Raw genomic sequence first — 17266 nt, 5'->3', positions numbered from 1 at the left:
CCCTCCGCCGCCGTTTTGCCGCCGGGGAGCAAACTGCTTCCCACCGCCGCTTCCCCCACCGCACAGCCGCCCGCGACCAAGAAGCCGCCTCGCCGCCCCTACCACATCCGACCGGCACGCTCGTCGGACGTCGTCACACTCGTCGGACGCCGGCAGGGCAACTAGCTTGTCTGTGGGCGCCGCGACTCCCCTCGCCGGCCGTCTCCAACGTCGACGCCCGCAAGCTGTTCGACAGTTTGCCAAGGTACGAAATGGACTCCGCCGACGAGTTCTTTTTCCACAATTTCCTTTGCGACTCCGACGATTCGTCGTCCGACGAGGAGGAGGAGATATTGGCTGCCGTGTTGGTCCATCACCACCTCAACAGCCAGCGGCCGTTGTTCTGTGGCTCCATTCCGGGCCACCTTCCGGCGTTGAATCGCAGCCGAGAGAGCGGGCATTTCCTTCTCTGGAAGGACTACTTTGATACAACAAACCCGTTGTTCAAACATCACAAATTTCGCCGCCGGTTCCATATGAGTAGGCATGTTTTCATCCGTATTAGAGAGGGAGTGGTCGGCTATGATGACTACTTCGAGTGCAAAGAGGATGCCGTCGGCAAGATTGGTTTCTCCTCTTATCAGAAATGCACTGCCGCCATCCGAATGCTTGCATACGGAGTGCCCGGTGATCTCATTGACGAGTACGTCCGTATGAGCGAGTCTACATGCCTAGAGTCCCTGTATAAGTCCTGCAAGGCTGTTATTGCTGTATTTGGCCCTGAGTACTTGAGAGAGTCGACAGCTGAATGCCAGCAAGGGCTTCCCGGGGATGCTTGGCAGCATAGACTGCATGCACTATGAGTGGAAGAACTGCCCTTCTGCTTGGCAAGGGCAGTATAAGGGACATGTCAGGGCTTGCACTGTCATACTAGAGGTCGTGGCGTCTCAAGATCTCTGGATCTGGCACTCTTTCTTTGGCATGGCTGGATCACACAATGATATCAACGTGCTTCAGTGCTCGCTGGTGTTTGCTAGGCTTGCAGAAGGCAACAGCCCACCGGTGAACTTTACTGTCAACGGCCACAACTACGACAAAGGGTACTATCTGGGTGACGGTATCTATCCTCAGTGGACCACTATTGTCAAGACAATACCCAACCCTGTCGGAGAGAAAAGGAAAAGATTTGCCCAAGAGCAAGAGAGTGCTAGAAAGGATGTCGAGCGTGCCTTTGGTGTTTTGCAATCTCGATGGGGCATCGTTCGGTATCCTGCTAATACTTGGAGCACGCAGAAACTGTGGGAGGTGATGACTGCTTGTGTGATCACGCACAATATGATCGTAGAAGACAAGCGCCCGGAACGTCTGTACGATCAAGGCTTTCAGTTTTAGGGTGAGAATGTTGTGCCTGAGCATGGAGTAGCGGCAACATTTGAGCAGTTCACTCAATTTCATGAAGACATGCGTGATTGGGAAACTCACGTGCAACTGCAAAATGATTTGGTTGAGCATATGTGGGCTCATGTCGGCAACCAATAGATGTATCTTCTTTTATTCGTTTGCAAAACTATGTGAAACATTTTTATTTGTATTTGGCTTGTAAAACTATACTATTTATTTGGGCGGCCAGACTATTTGGCTTGTTAACATTTTCATTTGACAATATGTTGAATGCAAATCATGTAAAATTGGGCGGCCGGCCGGCACATATGGGTCGGCAGCGTTGCCATATCAAAAATAGGGCGGACGGCGGACGGACGGCCGACCCAAACGGACAAAAGGCGGATAAAATCGCCGTCCGTTTGGGTCAGCCCGTTGGAGTTGCTCTAAGGTTAACCTACAAAAGCTCATAGCCGCCGCGCACTTTGACGGATCCATCATGGGGTGTGGCGTCTCGGGTCTCCAAAAGAACTTGCTGGCGTGTCTTGCCTATCGCGCAAGGCTTCTCAGGCAACATTGTCTTGTGTACCGTTCTCGATGTCAGGGTTATGTGATGACGTGTTTGTGTGCGAGCAATGTTACGCCTGTGTCCACAGTTTTGTTTTTGCAAAGTAATACACATGGGTATTCCGATTACGGTGGAAATGTGTACACGGTTCCCAAATGGTGGCTGTGCGTGCTTGCGCGCACGTGGGGGCAATGCTTTGTTGGTGTTGTGTCGCTATACTTGGTCCGTCCTGTCATGGTGACACCGTTGTCATGCCGTACGTTCGTCGAGAAACAAACAAAAATTATAGTAGAAAACCAAGCTGACAGCCCGAGACGCTCTTGGCCCTCCCGCCAACGCTGGCTGAAAAGTCTGTACTTGTTTCGGCCCTCAAATAGTGTGCGCAATTATTTTGGCCCTCAGATAGTGTGTGTGTGGTACACGTTCGAGCTCACGGTTCACAAAATTGTGATAAGGTCGGTGAAAGCTCCTGAGACAGATCTTCGTGAGCATGGATGCCCTTAAAAGCTGGTTGCCGTGGTCCTTCCAGTGTCACAGGCTCACAAGTCACAACTAACACAGTGTTCATTACAGGATGGCAGCGAGTTTGAAGCCAACGCCGGCAATCCTACTCAGCAGGCCCTGCTCTATCTCAACCGGTGGCAACTACTCCTCTCGTCTCCCTCTCCAACCGTCTCCCAGGCCCCGCTTTCCCCATGTCCAAGCATCACCTGCCACGGAAGCTACGCCGACCTCTAGAGTTGAACACGAAACAAGAGATACATACAACCATGTGGCCTCTGCTGGCGTTGCCGCTGCTCCCAAGACGCTGTCCAGGTACGAGCCCTCTCTGTGGGGTGACTACTTCCTCGACTACGAGCCAAAACCACTGCAGGTATACGCTAGTGCTACCTATACATAAAATCTGTACTTTCCTCCTAATCCATACTCCCTCCATTTTCAAATATATGACGCTTTGGTAGTTCAATACATAAAATTTATGCTTTCCTCCTAATACATACTCCCTCCATTTCTAAATTGAACTACCAAAACGTCTTATATTTGGAAACGGAGGGAGTATTTCATAATTATGGTTTGCTACACCACTAACCAAGATACTTGTTTCACCCGCAAAAAAAAAACAAGATACTTGTTTCGTTGCAATATTCAAAGTTATTCTCTCAACTTAGAAATATATGACGTTTCAGCTATTTGGCGTCGTGTCTAGTAGATATTTCTGGCATTATTTTCTATGTATATATTACTACGCCTAAAGCTCTAAAAAAAATTATACCTTGTAAATAGTATTCCTGAAAAATCTGATCCACTTGCTTAATTACTTTTCAAGTATGCTTGGTTCCTTTCGTTAACCCCAGCTAATTAATCCATGCATGCACACATGTGTGCAGAGGTCAGAAAAATGGATGATTGCAAGAGCTCATAAATTAAAGGAGGACATCAACATGTTGTTTGAGAGTTGCAAGTGCACGGTGGAAAGAATAACCTTATTGGACAGTGTCCAACGTCTCGGAATAGACCATCACTTTAAGAAACAGGTTGATATCGCGTTAAGTCAAATTACCGAGGATGAATTCAGTAGCTCTAGCCTCCATCACGTTGCCCTCCGGTTTGGCTTGCTTCGAAAACATGGTCTTTGGGTGTCTGCAGGTATCTATGTATCTATTTATAAAATAAATTAATACAGTACTGGTTATACAATGATATGGGTTGTTTTAACAATGTCTCACCAACATTTATCATACAGATGTTTTCAACAAATTTAAGAATGAAGATGGGAGCTTTAGGAAAGATATTACCAATGACCCAAAGGGACTTTTATGTCTATACAACGCAGCCCATCTTCTTGTTCATGGTGAGCCATCATTGGAAGAAGCTATCTCATTTACAAAGCATCATCTTGAATTGATGAGGGACACTCTCAAGTCTCCTTTAGACGAGCAAGTTAAACGTGCCCTTCGCGTACCATTGCCAAGGACATTGAAAAGGGTGGAAACACTCCATTATATCTCTGAGTACATGCACGAGGAACGACATAACCCAACTCTATTGGAGCTTGCGAAGCTGGAATTTAACCTTCTACAACATGTACACTTGAAGGAACTCAAATATCTCACTAAGTATGTCTTCGTTATACTCAATTACACAAAGAAGATGGAGTCGATATAAAATGCATGCCTTCACGTACTGTATTTACAATTTGGATATTGTCCATCCAGTTATGTATTAGGACATATCTATTTTACCTAGATTAACCAAAGTACTTCAGGTGGTGGCGCGATCTGTACACGTGTGTCGGGCTAAACTATGCTCGGGACCGCCTGGTGGAGGGTTACCTTTGGTGCTATGCGATATACCATGAGAAAGAATTTGCGTTCTCAAGAATATTTCTTACCAAGCAATTGATGCTTATTTCCTTGATGGATGACACATATGATGCCCGTGCCACCATTGAGGAATGTCGACAACTAAATGCGACCATACAAAGGTTTGAAAGTTTGTATTTTATTTACATGCATGTGCAAAAACTAACATGCAATCAACATTCTATTTAATTTGTCATGGATTGATTTTCATGCGATGTAATCCGACTGTAGATGGGATGAGAGGGCCACTTCTCTTCTACCCGACTACCTTAAAAGGTTCTATACTGAACTATTGAGGATATTTAAAGATGCTACGAGTGAAGTGGCAATTTGTGACACTTACCATGTTGCCTATGCCCGAAAAGCGGTAAACCACCATGTACCTTATATCTTTACCATATTTTTTAGATTGTTCGTTTTGTGTTTAATTTGTTTTTCTTCTATGCAGTTTCAAGATCTGTCTGCTTATTATCTCCAAGAAGCTGAATGGTTACACCAGAATCACAAGCCAAGCTTTAAAGATCACCTGAGTTTATCAGCCATGTCCATAGGATCACCAACGATATGTGTAGGTTTGATGGTTGGCATGGGAGATCCAGTCACAAGGGAAGCATTTGAGTGGGCAGCTGGTTACCCAAAAGTCGCCATAGCGTGCGGGAAGATAGCACGTCTAATGGATGACATTGCCGCATTCAAAGTATACTCTTTTATTTTCTTATTTGGCCCAAACTATAACAACTCAACCACCACTAGGCACTCAATATAATGTATCTAACTTCGATCACATAAATATGCAGGGCGGGAAGGCCAAGGGGGATATGGCAAGCTCTATAGAGTGTTACATGGTTGAGCACAGTGTCACAAGTGAGGTTGCCATTTCCAAGATCCTATCACTGCTAGAAGACGAATGGAGAACTCTAAATCAAGCTCACTTCGAACATCACTCACACCTCCTAGTGGTGCAGCGGATTATTAACTTTGCTAATAGCATGCTAGTGTTCTATGCTGGGAAAGATGCATATACCTTCAGCATAAATCTTAAGGAGACTGTTGAGAGCCTTTTTGTGAAACCCATTCCCATGTAGCCTCTAATAGGTTGTGTGGCAGTTTATCTTCAGCAAAGATGCAGTAGCCTCTAATAGGTTGTGTGGCAGTTTATCTTCAGCAAAGATGCATGCCATCGTGCATCATAACTTATGAGTTGGAGTGTGTGCACTATATATCTTTTCTACATACAGTATAAGTTAATATGGTAAAGATAAGTAATTGTACTCAGAATTGTTGAATGATATCACATACAGTTGTGTGTCTCCACGTTGCCCTCTCTCTCTCTCTCTCTCTCTCTTAATCCCTCCGTTCCAAAATATGTGTTGTTATGTTAGTACAAATTTGAACTAAAATCACAACACTTATTTTTGAACGGAAGGAGTATTAAGTAGAATTTCACAAAAACCGCCCTCTTTTTTTTTTGGGAAACGGCCAAAACCCAACTATATATTAAGTGGCAAAGACCCTTAAAAAATCACCCAAGTGGAGTATTTTATCCCTGCCTGGTATATGTACGTTTTCTCTCTCAAAAAGGCAAGCGTACTATTCTATCTTCTTCAGTGACAATGTTTGCATCACATGGAGCTAGCTTTGGCCCATCCCAAATGATGCAAAATAGACTGCCAAACAACCTAGCTAGAAACTGTATCGTGGAGGCACACCAAGGAAGGATACAAGAAACCAAACACACGGTTGTAATTAGGTCAGACTATTCCACCGATGCAATCAGAAGAAAAGTTGGAATATGTACATATTCCAATTCTGTATGTAGAAATGGTTTTCAAGAGAAAATTGCGTACACAGAAATCTCATTTTCTGTCGGTGCACCTCTGAGTGCCAACAAGTCGATTTGGCACTTAGTAAAGCTTTCGGTACTACGTGCCAATAAGGTAACAAGTGGGCAACGGATCAACTTTTTGCACGAGGCCGTGGTGAGGCCGGGAGAAGAAACCGAAGGGGTTTGTACGCATGTGAGGCAAAACTGTTGGCGGTTATAGTTACTTGCTTTTGTACGCAATCGTCCACCACCATATAACAACTTATATTCACCACCGTACGTAGTTGAAATGTTCAAAAAATAAAAGAAATGTTCAAATTAAAAAAGTCGTATGTAGCTGGTGTTGTCAGATTATGAACCCATTGTACTAGACACGTGGTGAGAATGGACAGCTTTGGTTTGGTTGTTTTCATCGTCACTATCATGCACACAAGTTTCCGGCCACTGTATGTTTAGCGCTCGCGAGCTGTCCTCGTCTTGGCGCTTTTCCGAAGAAATCGCTGTTGAGCGAACCAAAGCTCCCGGAAACCAGCCTCCCGGTGAAAACCTGGAAACTCCAGCACGGGTCGTCGGATATGCAATCTAAGGAGCTGGATCATCCATCCACCATTCTATGTGTTTTACAGAAAAAATCAGAGGCTTTGTGTTTTACAAAAACTAGCCCTCGGGTGCTTGCATGCAAGCATGTGAGGTTCAATCAGCAGGGCAAGTTTCAGATCCAACGGTGTACGCATGGGTTTCCAAGTTCTCATTGAGTGGTAGGTTTTCATGTGATACTTTCTCGTCAACTAATTCTGAAAACAATTTCAAAAAAAAAAAAAACTAATTCTGAAAACAACAACGCATCGAGCCGTGAGACAAGGGAACCCCAGGAAATTTCCACACACCACATACGCCTAGTGGAGACTTTGGAGACTGGCGTCGTGGAAAAGTTCACAAATGCATGTATGGTAAATGGTAAACGGATGTATGTTTCTATGTGTTTTGTACGTTGATAGTCGTTAATGCAACAATTTTCTGCTACATGGTTCTTTTTTGTACTAACAAGCAAAATTTTCGCATTCTCCCTTGAAGGTAGTTCAAAGTGTCTCTCAAATCATGACAAGCATGTCATGTCTTCACATTTCAGAGGCCCAGGACGAAAGTAGAACGCCCCCCTTATAATAATATAAATATTAATATAATATTTTATTTATGTTTTGGACTCAGCTTTAAATCCAAAATATGTGCAATACTCTCTTAAAGCTAGTCCACTATTTATTACTCCCTCCGTTCCAAAATAAATACTTTCTTAAAGCTACTCCCTCCGTTCCGGAGGGAGAAGTATAAAGTTAGTATAAAGTTGAGTCATCTATTTTGGAACGGAGGGAGTATTTGGTAATCATAACTTGGGTAAAACCTATTCGCAAAAAAAAAACTTGGATAAAACCAAAATTCTAACATTCTCTCTATAGTTTGAAAACTGAATGCTCAAAAAAAATCTATATTTTTAATGTTGTTACCGAAAGCTTTTTATGCCTTATATTAGATTAGTTCTAGCAAAATAGAAATGTGCTAAAATTTGAAAAATAATTTGACAACAACACTGTTCTGGTGATATCTCAACTATCATTAATCCAAACTGAGCAAATTGGGTTCGATTGGAATGACACAACCATTACAAGCTTGATTTTGGTGTAATCTCAAAATTAAAGTATGTATAGTTCTGGTGTCCTAAACACTAATCCCATCGAACTTAAATTAACAAACAACAAAAAGTTTCAATAAAGAACAAACAAATTCAGGAACTTGGGACTACCAGAAGGGTTACCTTTGAGCCGTAGATCATGGGTTCAAAATCAACTGACAGATTCCAACCCAATCTAAGCAGTCGCTGCTTTCCTGTTGTCGATTGTTCATCGGCTCATGGGTACTACTGCGCATCAGGTGGTAAGCCGAGGTGAGGGCGCGAGGCGAGACGATGACGATCAGGCGATGGCAAGGGTGCTCAGTGCGAGACAAAAGTCATCCATCGGCGTATGTCATGCATCACTCCTCCTTGAATTGATCTGATCTATCAACCATGGTGCATACGCATTTTATTAAAGGTAATAGTCTGTAAAGGCAACACTCCTAACCGCTGACAAGCAACACTGTCAAGCATAGTATGTCTCGGGGGAGAACAACCATGCTAGGGTGAGATGTCTACCACCATCATTAGCTATGAGACTTGAAAATATTTTAGATTCTAAGTCTCTACAAGGTAACACTTGCACAAGTCTAAACTCCAGTCATATACGGCCGAAATGAAACTAGCCAAAGTTTATCTTGTGAGCACTAGAGAAATGTTTGGCCGATGCGACCATCCCGCCGGCCGGATCATACGTGCCCTAGTTGCCGGTGTTCGCCGCCTTCGGTGAGTGAAAGCACGCAAACCAAGACACCATCACCGACCGGAAACCAGAGCCAGATTTCCTACCGTCTCCCATCAGCGAACTAGCTAGTAGTAATCGAACTAAACCTCTACACTCTTTGCCTTTGGTCACTTCAGTACCGTTTTGTTTTACCGGTGAGTTGCTCCCGCAGGGCATTATATAGCATTGCGAGGTAACTGCCATTTCTACACGCTTGGCGCCCACGGTGGTTGATGGCGCGAGCTCTCTTAACAGTCTACACCTGGACAGAACTCTGCTTTGTTGGTCAATACAAGACACAAGATACTCACTACCTGCTACAATTGTGTCGAATATTATTGTACTCCCTCTGTCCGAAATTACTTGTCGCGAAAATGGATAAAAGTGGATGTATCTACAACTAAAATACGTCTAGACACATTCATTTCTTTGACAAGTATTTCTGAACGGAGGGAGTACAAAGTAGGTTACAGTTGGACTTGGCTTTGGACTGTGTGTAGACAGGGTAGGAGTTGTGTCCTAATACGACACTTGTATCCTATGCCTCTCATATATATCGGGGTAGACACATGATGTAACCTATGCCAACATAATAGCACAGGCACGCGGGGGTGCCGGCGGCGTGTGCCGGAGCCCGGATGGCCGGGGTGCGGTATTGTGACGGTGTCATGGGGAGGAGCGCCCGTAGTCAGGCCCCAGAGATGTAGCCATATCGGTGAACCTCGTTAACAAATTTCGGTGTCGTGCTGGTGTGATTGCTTGGTTCTCGGTAGATCGATGGAGCGCCTCGGACTTATTCTAACAAGTGGTATCAGAGCTAGGTTATGAGGCGGACTCATTGATCCGGAGGATGAATCTAGGAGTCATGTTGGATCGTGATTATAGGCTTCGCAGCCGACCAGGAGCTGACGGAAGACAAACGTACAAAGCAGCTTAGGAGTCGGGAGATTGGAAGCGGTGATGTCACGGGATTCTAGTTGACGGCAGATTATTTCAGCGAAGCAGTCTGAATCGAGCAGATCGACACGCGGAATCGCGGCGGCGTGTCGGAGGTCTCCTTGGCGGATTCGATCGGTACCAGATCGATCGTGTGGGGGCGCAGCAGAGTTCGCGGGGCAAGCATGTCGGCGAGAACAACCGATCGGAAGCGATGGCTACGGGATCACGAAGTTCTCAGCGGAATTGGCTGCAGGTGGCACGCGGCGCTCGGCTAGGGCATATGTCCTACTACAAAACAGGGCGTGGCGTGGAATCGCAAGGCCATATGCCCCCAGGTGGCGTACGCTGGCGGCAAAATTTCGTGTTTTGACCCTTTTGCGATACAAATTCAGGATCTGACATCGGTTGGGAAAAAATTCAGGATTTGACCCTTTTGCTACCACCAGGGGCTCTGGCGGTAGGGTTAGATAGGCTACCGCCAGGGGGCCTGGCGGTAGGGTGCGACGGAGGGGGGCAGCGGCCATTTGCCCGGGCTGACGTGGATGGGTACCCTACCGCCAGGGCACCTGGCGGTAGCTTGTCTAACCCTACCGCCATAGCCCTTGGCGGTAGGGTGTGGCTGGGTATTGCCTTCGCAAAGTTTCTGTAACGAAATATGGAAGTGCCCTGGCGGTAGGTTCAGGGGGGTTGGCGGTAGGCTGTGTGACCCTACCGCCAGGGTCCTGTGTTTTATTGTTTCAAGTTTATTTGCTTGCTTCTTTTCAAAAACAATATCACAACAAGTTTCACAAATATGATAGAAGTATCATAGATCTTAAACAATTAAACTTGGGCATCCCATACACATTAACAAAACTTAAAGTGCATAGAACATTTCAAACGAACTGCAACTAATTAGTAAACGGAGTTCCACATAGTTTCACAAATAGCAAACACATAGTTCCATAAATAGCAAACACATAGTTCCACGTAGTTTCACAACCACTAGACAAGTTCAACCAAATAGCAAACACATAGACAACCCAACTACAAGAGCCAAGTATCCAAGAGCAGAATCAGTTGCTCCTTCCCCTCTTGGAGGTACGGTCCTCGTTACTCTTTGAACGAGTCTCTTCAGTCTTCTTCTTGGGCCGTCGAGTAACCGGTCTCTGGAAAGGGTCCGGACTCAGCAAATCCTTCTTCTTCGGATTCCTCTTCGGCAGCTGAGGTGGTTGAGATGATTGAGTTGGTGGAGGTCCATAATCTTCATCGTACTCCTCCTCCCCGTTGCTCTCATCCTCCTCATCCTCCTCCTCCTTCCCTTCTTCATGTGTGGCCTCCTCCTCCTCCTCATCCTCCTCCCTCTCAACCAACCTGGACGACGAGGGAACATGGCTCGATGAGCCGATGTGACCCTGTGTGGCTACATGCAGATAAGCTTCAACCGACCCAGCTCCAGCACACCCAAGCAGCCCTACTAGCTTGCGACAACGCTTCATGAACTTCTGCACTCACAATGAAACAAGGGCATAATAAGTATCAGATTTATGATTGCAAGTGAACACGATGCATCTGTTCTGAGGAGGCTGAAATTGTATCTTCAACGTCCCCCTCATTTTGTTCTCAGATTGTACGCTCCCGGGGGCATCACCTAGTGCATCTGAGGCTTCAAAGATGCATCTGTTCAGCTCACCAGACTGCAACGGCATAAGTCAGTCACGACGATGAATAAAATAATTTAAATACAACCGTCGGTTCAAACTTACCACTTTGTTGATGAGGGGTGCAAACTCTCTAAATCCACTGTGCATGTCTCTGATGCCGGTCTGGTAGGCCTCTTCCTCGGGGTCATCCCTCTCCAACTCTGCGATGTCTTCCACCGTCCACCGAGGCCTGAGACGAAGACGGTGCTTCTGGCCATCATCGTACCACCTCATGTGTCGGTCCAGGTAAGCATCCCAGTCAGTCACTTTCCTCTCCACGTCTTTTTGATACCTTCGTCGGTTCCACTCCGTCACATGAGTTTTTTTGCTCCTCTCCCCAGTCTGTGATCGACTGATTCTTCTGCCGACTCATCCTGCAAGGCATAGGCCACAAGAAACATCATAATAAAGTTGCCACGCAATGAAATCATGGGCACGGAGAACAAAGCGCTCACAGGTGGAGCGTGTGGCCGCCGGTATCGGTGGGCAGGCCCGGTGGGGTATGCTGATACATCCCAAACTGCGTGGCCACGCGGTGTGGCAAGTGCCACTCGACGGCGTACACACAGATCATGGGCACGATGCACCGCCAGAGACCACGGTCCGCATCGCACATCACGTTCAGATCGAAGTCCCACTCTCAGTCATGATAAGGCCACCAGTTTACCTATTACATATACGTTGGTAAGTTCCCACTCTCGGTCAAAAGTGGAATCAAAGAGAAAGGTGTTGAGCGAGTTCATATACCTGCGTATGCGTCAAAGCGTCCAACTCGTTGGTGTAGGTCTTGTACGAAGTCTTGTTTAGGCCCGTGTAGAGTTTGACAACGTCCCACTCGTAAGCTACGGTGGGGTGTCGAGTCTCGTCTCCGTCTTCGCTATAGGCACCCCATGGGCGTATTGGCATCTTCTCCGGACGCCCCACCGGCAGCCGCTCCCACATCCAAATGGAGAAGGCCCAGACAAAGCCACCCATATTGGACTTGTCTCCCGTCCTCTACGTTGCGTCGTCAAGCTGCAAAACATCAAATGAGGATCAGATATAACAAAATGTCATGGACATACTTTCGTAGGTAGGCAATTAGATACTCTCTTACCGAACGGTATAGGTAGGCGAGAGATGCTGTCCCCCAACTGTACCCTGCATCCCAGTTGGCTAGGAAGAACAGATATGACCAATTGGCAGAGTTCCTGGAGCTGTATGGAAACGCGACCTCCATGAGAAGATACCACAGGTAGGCCCTCGCGTACCACTCCACAGTCGTCTCATCTGCGCCTTCGGGGCATGTCTTCCGGTGCTCCGAGAGCAAGGGCAACGATACACTGGATGTACGGTTACCCTTAGCACCGGGACAGTCGCCGATGAGGGTGGCAACCCTCTGCTGCTAGTTGGTCCTCTCCACTCGCCCGGTGAGTGCATGACCCTCGATCGGCATGGCAGTAATCATCGACCAATCCTCGAGGGTCACCGTCATCTCCCCGCATGGCAGATGGAAAGAATGGGTCTCCGGTCGCCACTGGTCAATCAAAGCTGTCAGAGCTGCGTGGACAAGCGTCGGCGGCTGACGCTTGAACTGCAACACGAAACCCAACAGTCGGGCTCTCTTGAAGAACGGCGCGTAGCGCTCGTCGTAGTCCATATGCCCATGAACCCCGTGACCCCTCATGCACAGTGGCTAGAGCATCTGTCAAAAAGTGAACGCCAAAAGTTAGGAAATTATTTTCATCAATCAAAAACTTTGATCAATATTTCTTTCATATTACTTACCTCTCCATTCTCTATGAAACGGGCACGATGACCCTTGTCGAATGCGTAGTCAAGCATGGAGTACCGTCGACCGATGTTGTCTGCAAGAGGTGCCTGCCTTAATAAAATTTCATAAACAAAAGCATCATAAGCATAAGCATACATAAACAAAAAATGAAATCAAATCATATCAAAATCATATCAACATGCATCATATCAAAATAAAATCTTAAGCATATTGCTCCAACAACATCTACTACACATGATGGATCAAATCATATCAACATGCATCATATCAAAAAAATCCTCCAGCATGCATCATATCATCATTTTTTAAACTTTTTTTTAAATAGAGTTCATCTTGAATGTATTTTCTCCAAACAACATCTTCATATCATCACATCAACATGCATCATAAAACTACAATCAAGTCCTACCACATGGATTACATCATAATTTATTTAACAAAAAATATTATGAACTAGGGTTCATCTTCACACTAACATATGAACAATTGATTAGAGTTCATATTCAATACCACTAGTTAGTAAAGAACTAAGAACTAAAACTACAATCAAGCTAAAACAATCTTAGGTGAAAAAATTCCAATCTAAGTTTAAAAATATGAGGGATTTCAAGCAAATAGTGCGTCGAATCGGAAGCAAGTTTGCAAAAACTAATTGGAGGGATCGGAATAGCTCACGTTTCTCTCTTCAGGGCCATCTCGATCCGCAACAACGGTGAAGAAACGGTGAAGATCCGAGGGGGAGAGTGGAGGAGATGAGAGAGGGAGAGAGGGGCGACTTGAGATAGTAAAGATGAAACTGCCGACGGGGGGAGGGGGAGGGGTGGGGAGATGGGCAGGGGCGCGCGGGGTCTCGGGCGAAATAACTGCTCGGACCCTACCGCCAGGGTCTCTGGCGGTAGGGTTAGACAGACTACCGCCAGGGACCCTGGCGGTAGGGTGCGACGAAGGGGGACGGCGGTCGTCTCCGCGTGCTGACGTGGATTAGTACTCTACCGCCAGGGCCCTTGGCGGTAGCCTGTCTAACCCTACCGCCAGAACCCCTGGCTGTAAGAAAAAGGGTCAAATCCTTTTTTTTTTCCCAACCGGGGTCAGATCCTGAATTTGCATCACAGAAGAGTCAAAACGCGAAATTTTGCCTACGCTGGCATGGCCCAGGCGCCAGGGCTGGTGCGCGTGCGAGATAGCAGTGGGCCTGACGAGATGGCTAGGCGCTGGCTGCAGAACGAAGTGCTGGACATTGCAGTACGCAAGCGAGTCGAGCTGCTGGCCGTGTGGTGCGGTGCTGTGCATGCACGTCAGATTTGTTTATGAAAAAAAGCGTTGCCAGGGTCACACGTGTGCATGAGAGTAGCTTGGCTGGATCAAAAGTTTGATCGTATTTCTACTAAGGTGCACAGAACAGCTAGCATCAGACATTAACATGAAAAATATGGTGTGAATGGATTCGTCCGATGTTTGCATGGAAGTTTTTTCTGGGTCGGTTTGCTGAGAAGGCTTGGAGTGTGTGGATAGGCAGCAGAAGCGCGCTGACAAGCGCGGGCGACACGCGTATAAGGTTCAGAGAAGCCTCGAGCATGTTGCGAAGGAGCATGCATACACAGGGCGTCAAGGCAATGCATAGATGTGCGTGGCAAATATGACGCAGGGTGGAGCATGGTTGCAGTCGGTTGATTTCGGCTGGGTTGGACTGGACAGTCTGACGGATCGACGAGGATGTCGGTCAAAGCAGAAGATGGCGGTGATTTCAGCGACGACGACATAGGAGCGTGATGTTGATGGTGGCCAACTTCTGGGACGTTAAAACACGTGGCGTAGGCCTGAGGGCTTGTGCGGCTTCGACAAGACTATGGCGCAGGGTTGATTCAAGTTTGTGTACACATGAGAGTTTGAAGTCGACAGGGCGCGGGGGTGGCATGTACAACCACCATGGAGTCATGTTGAAGGTGGAGCTGGAGTCTTATGGATGACTTCACTCTGCGCTGATGGAGGGGCTACGACGTAAATGCATGGAGAGTCGAAGCCTATTTCAGCGGGATAGCGAGGGACACGTGGTTCAGACTGTGTACCAATGGTCTGATGGAAACGTGATACTCGGCATCGGTCGGTGATGATCGATGGTTCTCTGTAGTAGGGGTTTGAGTGGTCTGGGTTCGCGACCCGGGAGACTCGACTAGGACAGCAGAGTCTCGACGCGGTGATAGCGGCGAGGCGTGCGGTAAGCACGGGACACAGGGACAGGCCAAGGCACTGGTGGTCAGACAAAGTGTGTAGGGGTGCTGAAGCAGTGTTGGCGAGTACCAGATTCAAGTTAGTGAGTGGGTCTATCGGTGCCGGTTGATGGACGGGAGTTGACCATGGTGAATCTGAGAAAGTGGCGGACAGTCTGAAATTGCTAAAAGCTGAGAGAGTACATGGCGGTATATTCTGTGGTGTTCAGTGCACATGGCAAAGTGCAGATGACAAGTACAGAAGGAGGCGGAGTGCTATAGCTGTGGGACATGTCAGAGACTATCTGGGAAAAGGGTGAGACAACTGTGAATTTGACTCAGAGTGACACAGGGCGACGGTGAAATTCCTTCAAGTTTCAGACAAAACGGTCATGAAAGAGCGGTGATGTTGAGTTCAGGTAACTCTTATATGTGGCATCCAATACGTGAGTTGTTCACTTTCACGCAGATAGTGATCGGTGTGTGATGGCATTGAACGAATTCTGCGGAAGTTGGAAGCACAAGGTAGAGTAATTAGGAACTTAATTTTGCTCGAGTGTTGACTGTAAAGAAGACGAGAAGGGACTACAGTTGCAGGTGGTGTCACATGGAGTCTGGGAGTAGCAGCGGTGCTCATGGCGTATCTCAAGTCCAATGTACATGGCGGTTCGACGCATGGATGAATTCAGGTGGTAAAGAATATTCGCCAAGGTGGAGTTTGTTAGAATTGTGTCGAATATTATTATACAAAGTAGATTACAGTTGGACTTGGTTTTGGACTGTGTGTAGACAGGGTAGGAGTTGTGTCCTAATAGGACACTTGTATCCTAAGCCTCTCATATATATCGGGGTAGACACACGATGTAACATATGCCAACATAATAGCACAGACACGCGGGGTACCGGCGGCGTATGCCGGCTGCCGGGGTGCAGTATTGTGACGGTGTCATGGGGAGGAGCGCCCGTAGTCAGGCCTCGGGGATGTAGCCATATCGGTGAACCTCGTTAACAAATCTCGGTGTCATGCTGGTGTGATTGCTTGGTCCTCAGTAGATCGACGGAGCGCCTCGGACTTATTCTAACACTACCCAAGATAATATCAACGTGTATTCGTGCCAAAAAAAGAAAAGAAAAAAAGATAACACTCCTAGTTCTGAATGTTCCTCGCTAGCTGCACAAGGGACAGGTGGACAGCTCTCCAGGAAGAGCTCAATCATGCAAACGTTAGTGTAATCGCAGGGTTTTAAAAATGGTTGATTAATTGATCAGTTTCATAGCTTACTTAGATAAAGTTGACCAGTCAACCGGTCAAAAGGCCACGTTGTGTAATTCATGAGAAACAACGCAGCAATTTGCAAAGTGTAGGATTCAGGCAGCTGGTCCATCCAAGATAAAGCTGACTTCAACTCTTTCAGGTTGCAGGAAACGTGTCCATGTTGAAATCAGCGATTAGGCTGAGTCTGACCGGTGTTTTAATTCTTGCAAGTAATCATCAAAAGGCATGTTGAACAATTTTTACTTTTAGTAATTATTTAAATGAGCACGGTTTAATTGTTTGCTTTGATACCCTTCCCGTCAGAGAATTAGATGTGCAACCTTCGGAGACCAGTCTTCTATATCTAAAAAGTTAGACCCATTAGCATATTTCTCTTGACATTCAAGCATGACATCTTATCATTAAATATGCATGCAAAAAGACTCACATCAGCATGCAACCATGAATAAGAAGAAACAACTTCAACATGCAAACATGTATGAGAATTTTCATTCTGTTATGATTTTTATATTATACAATAATCAAATCCGATAAATTATACTCCCTCTGATCCAAAATAAGTGTCGCAGTTTTGAACTAAAGTTGAACTAACTTTAGTTCAAAGCTGTGACACTTTTTTTGGATTGGAGGGAGTTTTTTTTTTCAGTTTTAGTTCTCATATTATTACTCAAAATGTTCAGGTTCCATACAACCAATTATCATTGAAATATATTGCAGAACATTTTCTCAACAATGTGTGGGGTATCAACTAATTGAAATTAATACTTAGGTACAAAATTTACTTATGCAAGAGCAGAAAGTAATGAGCCTTAACTTTTCATAAAGAGTGGTAGAGTCGTCTCTGAGTCAAAGAGACCAGAGAAAGAATTATGTGAAGGTG

The 17266-nt window shown here is 46.1% G+C and overlaps 1 protein-coding gene across 1 annotated transcript; it reads left to right on the top strand.

The window, feature by feature from the left end:
- The first annotated feature begins 2458 nt into the window (after positions 1 to 2458).
- On the top strand, positions 2459 to 5533 carry LOC123048858 (alpha-copaene synthase). Its single transcript, XM_044471882.1, has 7 exons — positions 2459 to 2801; positions 3316 to 3574; positions 3672 to 4044; positions 4194 to 4412; positions 4522 to 4657; positions 4739 to 4987; positions 5088 to 5533. Exons 1-7 carry the CDS (start codon positions 2502 to 2504, stop codon positions 5373 to 5375), a joined length of 1824 nt encoding a protein of 607 aa, XP_044327817.1. The 5' UTR covers positions 2459 to 2501; the 3' UTR covers positions 5376 to 5533.
- The last annotated feature ends 11733 nt before the right edge of the window (positions 5534 to 17266 follow it).

This window comes from Triticum aestivum, chromosome 2D (genome assembly GCF_018294505.1).
Source record: "Triticum aestivum cultivar Chinese Spring chromosome 2D, IWGSC CS RefSeq v2.1, whole genome shotgun sequence".
Lineage (NCBI taxonomy): Eukaryota > Viridiplantae > Streptophyta > Magnoliopsida > Poales > Poaceae > Triticum > Triticum aestivum.
Note: the sequence above shows the minus strand (reverse complement) of the source record. Positions and strands in the feature narration are given on the sequence as shown.

Excerpts from the sequence above, each read along its gene's own strand:
- LOC123048858 (XM_044471882.1), top strand. The coding sequence starts at position 2,502 with ATGGCAGCGAGTTTGAAGCCAACGCCGGCAATCCTACTCAGCAGGCCC. Across the intron at positions 2,802-3,315 it reads ACGAGCCAAAACCACTGCAG|AGGTCAGAAAAATGGATGAT; the intron begins GTATACGCTAGT and ends ACATGTGTGCAG. Across the intron at positions 4,988-5,087 it reads ATGACATTGCCGCATTCAAA|GGCGGGAAGGCCAAGGGGGA; the intron begins GTATACTCTTTT and ends ATAAATATGCAG.